This window comes from Gracilinanus agilis, chromosome 5, assembly GCF_016433145.1.
Source record: "Gracilinanus agilis isolate LMUSP501 chromosome 5, AgileGrace, whole genome shotgun sequence".
Lineage (NCBI taxonomy): Eukaryota > Metazoa > Chordata > Mammalia > Didelphimorphia > Didelphidae > Gracilinanus > Gracilinanus agilis.
Genome location: NC_058134.1, coordinates 113,013,574 through 113,027,395, shown reverse-complemented (window position 1 = coordinate 113,027,395; position 13,822 = coordinate 113,013,574). Strand labels below are relative to the sequence as shown.

Below are 13,822 nucleotides of genomic sequence, written 5' to 3'. Positions count from 1 at the left end.
TATATATATATATATATATATATATATATATCAGCCATAGAATGACTGGGTAAGAGAGCACCTTTCACAGGAAGTGTGTTGGAAAATGTTAAGTAATAGATGACCTGGAATAACTTATGGAAAATGAACAAAAAAGCTAGAATTGGAGTAAATTATCTTCATAAATAAATGTTACTTTGTCTTCAAGCTTCAGAAAACTGTACATCCCTTGTTTTTATGCTAAGATATTACTTATTTGAGCTGGGAATCTGAGAGAAAAGGTTTAACAGATATTTATAAGTAATATTTTAACTCACCTAGTTGATTTATTGCTGGTATTTTATGTAGGTCACAATATCCTTACACAGGGAAGGAATGCTATGAGTGGCACATTTATATAGCCTTATATGTATATAATATTACAATAGGTTCTTATTAGAAATGCATTATGCCATAGGATGGGAAGTTTTAGAGTGAATGAACATCTTCAAGCATCTTAGTTGAAGTTATCTAAGTATGACTTTATATTCTCCCTAACTACAGAGCTGATAATTAAGGCTAGAATGCTACAAATAGGTTTCTAGAGCTAACTAGATAGCGTCAAACCCAGTTCTCCCACTCGCCAGTGTGAGCTCAAATTAGAAAAGCGGAATCTATGGTGCATGCAGAGATAGAGCTTTACCACAAGCTTTCTCTCTCAACTTTTATTTAGAATATTAAGTGAAAGAGTTTGAGGGCAGGCAAGAATTGAAATGCTAATGACGGAGAGAAGCTAGTCAATGTATGTGCTCTGGAATTTCCAATTACATAAGGGGCCAGAAGAAAGAAGGAGCAATGAGTGAGTATTTTTGAGGGGCCTATATGAAGAGAGTGGAGAAAGCTGTCCAACAAATACAATAACCATTACATGACTCTCAAAGGACGCACGATCAAACATACTATTTAGGCAATTCTTCAAAGACTAAAGAAAGGAGAAAGAATGGTCTAGACAATGCTAGCCAACTGTGGAAAAAAGGAAAATGGTAAGAATGGGACCAATCGAGTAGGATGTCAACAGTAGCCATATGTAAGGTATGAACTGATTTTTGTTTGTGGCTTAATAGTGAAGAAAGCAGTATACTATATATGTATATAGTATACTATAGTGCAACAAAACTAGTACTAAACTTGAAGCCAAGAGATGAAGGTTATAATTCCAGCTCCAATATTTACTAGCTATAGAACTTTATGCAAATTCCTTAACTGACCTTCAGTGTCCTCATCTGTAAAATGGTAATAATAAAAGCAGCTACATAATAAAAGGGATAATACCAATTGCACCCAAGGCAGCTAATGGCACAGCATTAGGCTTGGAATCAGGAAGATCTGAGTTCAAATGTGACTTCTGACACAAGTTGTGTGACCTTGAGCAAGTCACCCTTCAATTGACTCAGTTTCCTCAACTGTGGACAATAATAACAACTACCTTGCAGGGTTGTTATGAGAATCAAGCAAGATAATATTTGTAAAAAGAACTTAATGTAAGTATCTGGAACATACTAGGTGTTTTATGAATTTTTATTCCCTTCCCTTGTCTTCTACTTCACAGGGTTGTAATAAGACTCAAATGAGATAATGTAATTAAAGTGCTTTGAGGGAAGTTAAGTAGGATGGATGGATGGATGGATGGATGGATGGATGGATGGATGGACGGACAGATAGATAGATAGATAGATAGATAGATAGATAGATAGATAGATGGATGGATAGGACCTGGTTTCGAATGTGGCCCCAAATACTTCCTATCTGAGTGGCCCTGGCCAAATTGCCTAGTCTTTGCCACTCTTCTATCTTAGAACTGGGACTAAGACAGAGAATTTTTTTTAAATAAAATGAAGTGTTTTGCAAACCTCCAAGCATCAGTCTTATGATGAGTCACTCTCCTATTATTACTCTTTAATATTTAATATCCTGAAGATTTTTATGTAGGTGGATAAAATGTCTCCTTTTGCAATTAAATAAAACTACAATCATCAATATCCTTTGAGTCCCAGTTTTCTCACCTAGACTATTGAGAACAATATTTTCACTGGCAGAATGATGTATAGGATATAGCACTGATCTTAGGGTTAGAAAGTTTAGATTCAAATTCTGAATCAGATATTAATTAGCCAGGTGATCCTGGGCTAGTCTTTTAATCTCTCTGAGTCAAGTTTTCTCATCAGTAAAATGAAAACAACACTGGCACTGTCTACCTCATAAGGTATATTGTAAGCAAAGTCCTCTGTAAATTGAATTAGAGCTCTATATAAACATATGATGATGATGATTATAATTTACCTCACAAGGAGAATCAAATAAAATTCTAAAAACATGAAATGCCTAGTATGGGCCCTCAGTATCTTTGTTTAAAAAAACAATCTATGCCTCGCCAATCATTTCTTACCAATTTCTCAGAAATGCTATATGAGGTAGGCTAAAAAGGTAGCCTTGGAATTCAGGAGATCTGGGTTCTAGTCCAGACATTTGGGAATTGGAGTAACTTAACTGACCTGGGCCTCAGCTTTCTCAACTATAAAAAGAAAAAAAATGGCTTAGATGATCTCTGAGGTACCTTCCAGGGATAGATCTATTTACTTTCTGAGTTTCTGTTTGCTCTTAGATTAAATAAGAGAGTTAAATGACCGTCAGAATTCCTTTGGACTCTAAAATACTATTCTCCGTCATTTCCCCTACAAACAGGATATTTAAGGAACAAAATATATGGATTGCCCCTACCTATTTTTCACCATAGTACATTCCTATAAACTGAGTCAAAAATCAGAAAGTCATAAAAGCATTATTTTTTGTAGTATAGTTTTCTCTCCCATCAAATTTGGAGTCATTATAAATTAGTAGTTACCTCTATTTACCACCAGATGGCAACTCTGAATCAGTTAAGAGAACAGACCAACTTTATCCAGAAGTACAGAATGATGGAGGAGTTGAGATTCTCCAGGCTAACCACTTCATTTCACGCTCGAGTACATTTCAGTCACTTTCAGATTCAAAGGAAAAATGACAAATAGGCCCATGAAGCAATGGCAGCACGGTGCGGCTGAACATTATATTAAGAATCGTGGGTCAGAGTTTTTAGTCTTGGGTCAAGCACCAGCTCTCTGTAGGACAGTGGCCAACACTCTTTGGGCATCTGGTTGTTCATAGTGAAAGTAGTAAAACTAGGTGATTCCTTCCACATGTAAGATTCTGTTCAAAGCCAGGGTTTTTAGGAGCATCAAAAATGAAAAAAAGGAGTGAAATGTGAATCATGGGAAAGCTAAGATGACCTGGACAAGGTACAACTCTTTATAAGCAGGCAAAATATTCTTCCTCCTTTGGGCTTAGTAAATACCCCAAGTGAAGTTATTTAAAGTAGAAATGAAGTCGACTTCTCTGGTCTCCTTTCCATCCTCCATCATATTCATATGCCCAGAGACTAACATATTATTCAGCTGTTTTCAGTCATACTGAAATGCTTTGCCATTTCCCTCTCCAGTTACAAATGAGGAAATGGAGGCAGACAGGGTTAAGTGACTTACCCAAGCTCACAAATCTGAATGTCTGAGGCTAAATTTTAACTCAGGTTGATGAGTCTCCTTGACTACAGGACAAGCATTCTCTCCACTGCTCTACCTGACTGCCCAATGATTGACATAGTGCAAGACACGTTAGAAGCATTTAAAAATGCTTATTGACTACCTCCCTTCTGACTTCTTTTCCCAGAACTAATATCTGAGCTCAAAGAAACAGCGGTCTCTAGGGATAAGCTCAGGGGATATTCATATGATTCCAGGCTCTGAGACATGGCATGGCACAGAGAGTAGAGAGCCAACCTCAGCATCAGGAATGCCTGAATTCAAGTCTGACTTCTGACTCTGGGTGTCTGTGGCCAAGTCTTAAAGACCTAGTGAGCTCCCCAAGACTGTAAGGTATAAAGCAAGAGATGAGCTACATTGATAATGGGAGTTTCTTATATCAATTTTCATTCTTCTCACAAGCCCTGCACAATATAAGCTCTATTGTAACATAAAGGTTCAGTCACCTTTACATAAGGTTCCAAAAGGAACAGGAAGAAACTGCTCATTTCCTATTGTTTATTAAGCTTTTCTCTTCAAACTAGGTGGCATGAGAGGATAGAGTGACTAGCCTGAAGTCAGGAAGACCCATCTTCCTGAGTTCAAGTCTGGCCTCAGATACTTGCTAGCTGTGTGATCCTGGGCAAGTCACTTATGCCTGTTTACCTCAATTGTCTGAGAAAGGAAATGGCAAACCATTCCAGTGTCTTTGCCAAGAAAATCCCGAATGGGGTCACAAAGATTCAGACCCAACTGAACAACAGAAAACTTCAAATGGACCATCTGCCTGATAAATCAGCTATAGTAACGTAATGTGGAATCCCAAATAATAGACCTTAATCAGAATGTAGGCATGATTTTTAATTTGAAAATTAGAAATGTGATCCAAAATTTATTGAGTCATATATATACAGTGATGTTAAGAAGGATACAGGAAAAAGTATAAGACAGTCCCTATCCTCAAAAAGTTTACAATTTGATCAGGCAGACAAGAATGGGGTACAAGCAACCAAAGGAGAATTAAACAAGACCATATGCTAGCAAGTACATTAGATAACTTTAACATTAAATACTGGAGAAATTAAGAAATGGGAAGAATCCAGTCTGGAGCACTCATGGAAGAGGAGGTACCTGATGAAAGCCTTGAAGAAAGGAATGGATTTAACCAAGCAAAGATAAAGAGAGAAGGCATAGTTGATTCAATAGTAGTCTGGGCAACAGTATGATCAAAGTGTGTGTGAGACAACAAAGAGATAAACCCAAATGGAATGAAAACTACATAACAGTGAACAACAGGAAAAAAAATTAGGGGAGGAATGTAGAGCCAAGGCCAGATAAGTCTGGAATGTCCAGGTGAAGTGTATGTGTATATATATATATATATATATATATATATATATATATATATATACATACGTACATATATGTGTATATATGTGTGTGTGAACATATATTTATGTATAAACAGATTTATATGCATTCTGTTATTTATGTGTACTTTGCTATTTATATGGTGTCTCATTCATTAGCAGGTACACTCCTCAAGGGTAAGTATGTTTTGTCCTTTGTAGAACCAGGATTTAATATAATAAGTGCTCCTTGATTGATTAATTGATCACACTTTCCTAATTGAAACTTTCCTCCAAGCTTTCCATAACATTGCATTATTCTGGTTCTCTTCTTCATTCTCCAACTGTTTCTTCTCCATCCTCTTTGGTTGTTCCTTCTCCTCCTCTTAGACACTCTTTTGGGTTCAGTCCCTGTGTACCTCTCACTCTTCTTACCCAGGGATCTCAACAGTACTCATGGCTTAAACTACCACATCTGTACTAATAAAGTCATGTGGGAAAATGCATTTATATTTGTGCTTAAAAAACACAACCTATATATGTGTAAAAAAAGAAAAAAGAATATGTGTATATATATATATATATATACACATATTCTTTTTTCTTTTTTTACTGAAATGTTTTAGCGTCATATTAGCTATGGAAAGGGACATGGTCCTTTTGAAAAGTATTTTGTCAGTTATGTCACAGGCTAAGCTATAAAAAGTTCTATTCAGATATATCACAGTTACAGCTTCAAAGTTTACAGAATTATTAAGTGTTTTATAAATGTTTGCTGCATTCTGTCAAGAGGGGAAGGGAACAAGTTCTTCTAACCACCACCCTCCTCCCAAGTTGTAGAACAATGCTGAGTTTCACAAGTGGCATTTTATATGTATTTTTTAACGTACGTTATAATTTAGTATAAGCACTACACCATGTTGGCTGGCCCTGATGCTCCTAATACAGATCAGGATGTTGGACAATCTGGCAATAACTGGGGAAAAAAGGGTCCTCAAGCAATCATGGTCGTGAATTAAATTCCAGTTGCTTTTACTCTGTTCCATGATTGCCAACTGCACACCTAAAGCCAGCAAGGCATGTGTTTTATTGGTCACAAGATGGACCAAACAAGAGAACTAAGATGTTAATATATATTTAATCCTCATCCCTGGGGAACATATCCCAATTGTACATTTTATTCTTGGTGCATCAAGATGATAATCACCATTTAAATATGAAAACCAGAATTTGCCAATATAGATGAGAGACTGCCATTTTTCATGCTCTGAGAAATGATTTTAAAAGAAGGGAAACCAAAATGGAACAAAATATAACATTAAGGTGACTATCTTAGTAGTTACTCATCATCGTCATTAGCAACATTAATCTCACACTGCCGGGTGGGGGAGCAGCTCCTTGGCTCAGTGGATAGAAGAACAGGCCTGGAGAGAGGAGGTCCTAGGTTCAAAGCTGGTCTCAGACACTTCCCAGCTGTGTGATCCTAGGAAAATCACTTAACCTCAATTGCCTCCTCCTTACCATTCTTCTGTATTGGAACCAATAATTAGTATCAATTTTAGGACAGATTAAGGGTTAAAAAAAATCTCGTACCACCTTCAGTTCTGATTCATAACCTCCCCATGCCTTCCCACTGGAACCTGACCCTGGGACTATTCTGGGCTCTGAAAGAAGAGCTTTTGCTTAATCTTGCCCAGAATCAGGTGTCTCCATCACTTCCTAATCATTCCCTACCCATAACGCCTCTTGCTTAATTCCTGCCCCACTTAGGTCTCCTTTGTATGAGCAGTTTTGTCCCATTAGAATGAAAGTTTCTCAGAGGCAGCAATTATCTTGTTTTCTTATATCTGTAGTAATTGGTTGAACATTTATTCATTCTAAGCTTGTTCCACCAAAGAACTTGTTTTCTGGTTTTTGCATCCCCAGTGATTAGCACAGAACTTGGCACATGATTGGTTTAATTGTTTTTCAGTCATTTCTGACTCTTTGTGACCCCATTTAGGGTTTTCTTGGAACATAGTAAGCAATTAGTGAAAGCTTTATCATTTATTCATTCTTGGGGTACTACAGCAACCTTAACTGATTTTTGGCTGATTCTCCTGACTCTATCTGGAGATTGAAGTATCTCAAATTCCAGTTACAAGAGGAGCTGAAGCCAATAAAACCCTTTAAATTCTCAGTTCCTAAGTCAACAGGAAGACCATCTTGACAATTCTAATTACATGGAAATAGGTCATTCAAGTAGAAAAAAGTCCCACTGAAGACTCTTTATAAAAATGTAGGGGATACTTGAAGGAGAATTTGGACCCTGAACTCGGATTGGAGCCTGGATACTGTGTTTTGAGTCTGTGCTCTGTCACTTGACAATCATGACCTCTTAGATTAGTTACAACTTCTGGTTAACTCTATTTCCTTATCTTGAAATGGGAACAATATCTGCTCCAACTACCTCACAGGATTACTGCAATGATTCAAATGAAATTTATAGGGCTCTATTATTATCTTGATTTTGTAGGTAAAATCGCTGAGCCTCACAAAGGTAACATACCCAAGGACATACAACTTGTAAGCATTAGAGCTGGGATTTGAATCTAGTTCTTCCATTATAAGTAGAATGTTTTTTCCCACTTTGCAATCGTACATCTCCATAATTCATCAGTTATGCCAGTAACTTTATCTAGCAATTACATTCCATGTAGGGATGGTGCCAGCCCTTTGATTGGATTGATATAGGGTACTTCCAATGAGGTAACATCCCCTTACCAAAGTAGATGGGTACTAGCTCTGAAATTTAGTCTTGGAGTAGCCTAAGGACATAAAAAGCCATGTCATCTTAACACTAAGAACAGCTCTCCATCCACTATACCATGTTACACTTTATAATTAAGGGCAAATCAAAAGACCCAATTTCAAATCCTGGCTCACTTACAAGTCATGTGACCTCTGGTATATTAATTTACTTTGATGAACCTTAATTTTCTTATTTTCAAAACTGGAATAATAATATTATCCCATAACCCACAGAGCTTTTCTGAGACTCAACTCAGTAATAACTGTAAAAGTATTTTAGAAAGCTAGTGTAATATAGAAAATGGCAGCATGGAATTCCTGCAAAATACAGGGTCAAGCCTCAACCAACGTTCTCCGGGGGGGAGGTACCTTGGAATTCTGAGTGAGGCTTGACCCTGTATTTTGCAGGAATTCCATGCTGCCATTTTCTATATTACACTAGTTGGCACAGTGGACAGAGCACCAAGTTTAAAGTCAGGAAGACCTAGTTTAAATCGAGCCTCAAACACTTACTATCTGTGTGACCCTAGACAAGTCACTTACCCATGTTTGTATCAACTCCTCTCTGTAAAGTGAGCTGGAAAAGAAAATGGCAAACCACTCCAGTATCTTTGCCAAGAAAACCCCAAACGGAGTCATGAAGAGTTGGGCATGACCAAAAAATGATTGAACCACAATTACAAAGTGTAATAAAAATTGATAAGAATTTGTGGAGGCATATACATTGTTCCCTTTTTTGAGGATGAGGTAAAGGAAACTAAGTCTAAAATATAGTAGGGAGAAATTATCTCAAGAGGAACCTCTTAACCATAAGGGTTATAAGAATTTGAAAGAATTTTATCAGAGGAAATTATGGAGCTGCCTTTCCAGGGTTATAGAATCATAGTTAGAAGATGCCTTAGATTCCTAACTGTGTGACTGATCCTGGGCAAGACACTCAACCCCAACTTCCCAGTCCTTACTACTCTTGCCTTGGAACCAGTATTTTCAATTTAAGACAAAAGGTAATGGGGAGAGGGAAGAGGGGAAGGAGGAGAAGAGGCCTTAGAGGTGGTCTAATTCAGCTACCTCATTTTGCAAGTGAAGAAAACCAGGTCTGAGCAGTAAAGTGATTTGTTCACACAGGGGTAAATAGATAAGTTGTGATTTGAACTCAGATCTTTTCCCAAAAAACCAGGGTACTTTCTAATGTATCCTAGCTTTGTCCAGAAGATTTATCAGGAAAAGGCAATTACAAATTATGGAATGATCTAGGTATAACCTTTCCTAGAAGCAAGAGAATAGATTGAAGTTATTTTCCAACCCAAAAATACTGAAGTTGCAATAAAATATTTTTAAATGTCCACTATGGACCACTTTACCACCCTCCAAATCCTCAATACAAAGCCTGGGTGTTTCAGGAAGCAATGACCAGGAGCTATAAAGAAGTAGGACACATGGGAAAGATGAGGAAGTCTTCTGACTTTTTGTTATTTTTGTTGTTATTTTTTTGTTTTTTTAAATCTGTCTTGAGAAGTATGGACTTCGGGTGGTACAAGTTCTATAGATCAATAAAAATGTGCCACAAACATGCTGCTCTAAAGAATGACTTTTGCTTTCACACTGTTGGTTTGTGTTAACTAGCTAAAGGCCTCTGTGATGCTACTCCTCACCAGAACGATAGCCTAATTCAGCCACCTGTGGATTTTCCCCTGATGCTCCAAGCTCTGGTGGTGCTATTTTGGTTGAAGGGGAGAGCCTAGTTTTTGCACTGAAGTTTCTGAACTAGGTTCAGGAAGATGATCTTACCTGGTTGCCTCCACTCTTGGGATTCACAAATATGAGCAGTGGTTTCATGAGTGGAGAGGAGATGGGTTTTATCACAAATGGCCGGCCTTTATTTTCCAGCTGAAATAAGAAAGCGTCAGTAATTGAGGCGATAAAACTTTAAAAGTTATGTCTTAGCTTAAATGCCATATGTACAAGGTCAAAAAGTGAAGTAGGCATCTCTTTGTCTCCATCTCTCTCTTCCTGCTTAAACAAGTTCATCAAGCCTTCTGGATTTAAAGACATTGGAAAGATAACAGATAAATGAATTCTCTCCTCTCCTGTATACTCAAATAGGCTCTCTCCCAGGACCTCAGACTGGACTCATTATCCTCTGTCCCCCTTCAGCATTTCATAACCCCACTTACTTCAGTTCCTTTTTTGCTGGCTTTCCTTTTAAAGCTTGTCCTCTTCTTCTTCCGATTTGAAGCCTTTAATGAATTCTGTAGGAAAGAAAGACATCGCTGGCGTCAGACGTGAGCTCTGTACAGATCTTCCCCCATGCATATTCCTGTGGAGGATGATAAGCAGCACATGCTTTTCAATTGCATGCTCCTCATGCTTTGACATTTCCAAGCCACTGTTCATGGATAAGCCACAGACAGAAACCAGTAGAATGCTTTGGAGTCAAAGGCTTCCCCTGCCACACTGAAAGGCAAGGAAATAGAAAACCCCAGATGCTCTCATGGACTCACATGACAACACATGTTATACCTGCCAACCCTCCCAGTACAGGTGGGAGACTCCCATATTCTCTGTGGGGCTCCAGTCTCCCGCCCAACCAAAGTCGTCTCCTGGTATGGAGACATCCTGTGTGAAAAATGTAAAAAAAAAAACATGATAAAAGGTAACGTTTTTCATGTTTTTTTTTTTTTCCCCTAAGACCTGTTTTAGTGGTGGTGATAAAGCGACTCAGTTAGAGGATCCTGGAGCCATGCTAGAAATTTTTGCCTCAATATGGAAGAATCCTTCTCTTTTTTTTTCCTTCACAGAATACAACCAATTAGCCTGGCATCTGTAATGGTTTCCTTTTCAATGGCCAAGAAACTCACCTTGAGTTCATAGGCTCAGAGATTTAGAGTTAGAAGGGACCTAAGAAGGTCATCTAGTCCTATCCCCTCATTTTACAAATGAAGAAACTCAGGCCCAGTGAGGTTAAGTAGCTCACCCAAGGTCACACAAACAGAACCAGTTATTTATTCTAGAAGAACAAGAAACACTGGATATGACTCCTGTGCCTCCAGAACTGTTGGTATGAAGCTTATTTAATTCTCCTAAATTTGGGGGTTTTTTCCATAGCAACTAGCCTGTACAGGTTCACTAAGCCTCTTGAAATGTATCTGCACAGAGCCCATCTGCTTAGATTGTTTAAAAATTTATTTGCTTTCTCTATTTTACCATGGACAATTTAGGCCAATATTCTGTGATCACTTCAACCAAGGGTTTCCTCTGCTTTTGAATTTCCATGTAACAGAATAAAGTTTCAGAGAGTTTTTTTTTTCAAAATACAAATGAATTCTCACTTTCAAACTCACTCAGACTAAGTTAGTCAAATGTCTATAACTGAAAAAAAACTGTTCAGTCCCCTGAAGTCAGGAACTATATTACTTATCATCTCTTTCATACTCTCATAAGGCCTGGAATAATTCATACTTTTATTTCCATCTGAGTGCTGAATTCAACAAATGAAGTTTAAAGTCTGATTGACATTCTTTTCAAGCATGATAGAGTTAATATTGTTATATATATATATATACATATATATATATATATGTATATATATATATAATCATATGACTCAAGCTAAGGAAGTGTTGTTAAGTAAGTTCTGCCTTATTAAGTAAGAAAAATTTATAAGAACCTCAGTTCATCTATATGCAAAGAGAACGCCTAAAGTGTTTAATCATATTTATTTGTTTAAAAATATTTTCTAAATTAGTCCAAATTTCAAATCAATAGTTCTGAATTAATGAAATTTTAATGGATTTGGATTTCTACTAAAAAAATTTCCAAGAAAAATAAGGTCCTGGTTTCCCCAGGGCTACCCAAATATCTATGAGTCATAGAATTCTTGCTAGGTTCTGAAATGATCTAGAATTCTCTATTTTCAGCATACTGAAGGGAAGTGTCAGTGATTCCCTCTGAAAATGTTGGCACAATAGTTATTGGATATATGTACCCTCTTGGTCCCCCTTTATGCATCCTGGACTTTGTCCTCTTAGGAAGCCATACACCCCCATCTGATCCCCCAAACATCTTCCTGCTGTGTATGTTCCTGAGTGGTATGTGAATATCACTATGACTTTCAGGGGTAAACATTCTGGCTCATTTCTGTTCCTCCTATGTGTTTTCTTTTAAATGGCTTACCATATTTTGTCCTCTTTGTCATATTTAAAAAATGTGTTAAAGAGATTTAACCCACTTAAAAATACTGTCAGAAAAAGGGACTCAAGTTTGAAACATGCTAAATCTTTGAGACTAGCAGAAACAATCCCCATCAACTTAAGCAGCCACATACCAGCCACAAGTCAGACACATAGTAATTGTTGAGAGACAACACAGGTCAAAAGGAAAGACCTTTGGAGCTGGAATCAGGAAAAAGGTAGGTTCGAATCCTAGCTTTGATGTTTAGAAGTTTTGTAATCTTAGGCAAGTCACTTAGCCTCTCTCAGTCTAAATTTATTCATCTTCAAAATGGGGATTATAATACTTGCAATACTTACCACACAAGGTTGTTGCAGGAAGTGCTTTGAAAACCTTTAAGTGCAATGTAAGTGTGAATTATTATTATTATTTCCTGACTACAGAAAGAATCATCACTAGCAGGGAAACTGAGGAGTAATAATCATCTTCTTTCTTCGGGGTATCAATTAAATTGGAGTGGCCAAAAAAAAGTGCTAAAGGAGAAAACAAACAAAAACAAACCTTTCTGGATGTTAAAGAATCAAAGCCCAGAAAAGAGTCATGGCTGATTAGGGCAAACAGACAAAGAAAGCTTCATGTATGCTGAGAAAGGGAGTCAAATGGGAATTGAACTTCATCATTCTCTGATGGAAAACTCACAGAAGAATATTGGGGAGATGAGTGTTTTTTCCTGGGTGGGGGGGAGTGTTTGTTTGAGAAATGAAAAAGGAAGTCCCTTTCAGAACCAACCACACAAGGGGAAAAAAAAGTTATTAATTCCTAGAAGGCAATTGGATGCTTCTATGTGAATTCTGAAAAGTGTCTTCAAACTTCAAAATAAGCAACTGATGGTAAAAAAGTGATTCACAGAGTAATTCAAAAGTGCCTAGGTTTTCTAATCCTTTAAATCTTGTTAACAATTTTTTTATTTATACATCTCATACTATTTCATACTAATCATTTAATAGTTTTCTTTAAAAGAACTTTATCTCTACCACTTACCTGAAGAGAACTTTATCACTTGGTTCACACTCTATAACAACTTCTATTAGAGCTATTTGAATTTCTAGTTTTCGGGAATTAATAACCATTCTCTAGACTCTAGAGTCTAGAGGATATACTTTGATAATTTGACCCCATTTTAATAAAAGATCACATACTCACTCTTAATTTGCTTCTAAAATTCTGGCTCATTTCTATTCCTCCTCTTTGTCAAGAAACTGAGGGAAAGTAAACATTTTCCTTCATCATTCCTTGTTTTTCCATACTAAATATAATGGACTGACTGCCTTTTCAAAGCACTAATCCCATTTTATCCAACTCCCTTTTTATGGGCATCATCATCATCATCATCATTTCCACATTCATACCTATCTAACACTCACAATCTAAACATAATATACATCATTGCTAAAGACTATAGAGATGCTCTGACACCATTCTTCAGAGCTCAGAATTCTATACTTTAACATGTTCCCTGAGAGAAGGTAAATCAACTCTACTCACTGTCATAGTATATCCAACAGAACAGCACACCATTATAAGTCTGACTCTTACAATCAAACAATTAAGAAACTCTTGACAGTTGTCATGCCCATGTATTTTTATGTTTTACACAAAGAAAGGAAATGTGTTTTAGTAGATAGAGAGTTGACTAGGGAATTGAGAAGGCCTGAGTTCCAGGCCAAAATCTGACAAATTCTGATTGTGTGATAAACTCTTACTTCCATAGACAAATCTCTACAACTAAAAATTATAGGTGCCAGCCTGCACTGGTAGAGGCAATTTCTTCCCCTTGAGTTCCCTATAACAATGGAATTACAAGTCCATTCGCTATTCCCTACCCTTACAGTGACAAAACAAGACAGTTCAACTTATCAATCATAAATGAAGCAGGACTAA

The 13,822-nt window shown here is 37.1% G+C and overlaps 1 protein-coding gene across 1 annotated transcript in view; it reads right to left on the bottom strand.

The window, feature by feature from the left end:
* The window catches only part of DGKI (diacylglycerol kinase iota), a 611,386-nt gene that overhangs the window by 296,552 nt on the left and 301,012 nt on the right, over positions 1–13,822 (bottom strand). Inside the window, 2 exon segments of the mRNA XM_044677460.1 lie at positions 9,500–9,598; positions 9,886–9,960. Coding sequence (XP_044533395.1) covers positions 9,500–9,598; positions 9,886–9,960 — 174 coding nt within the window.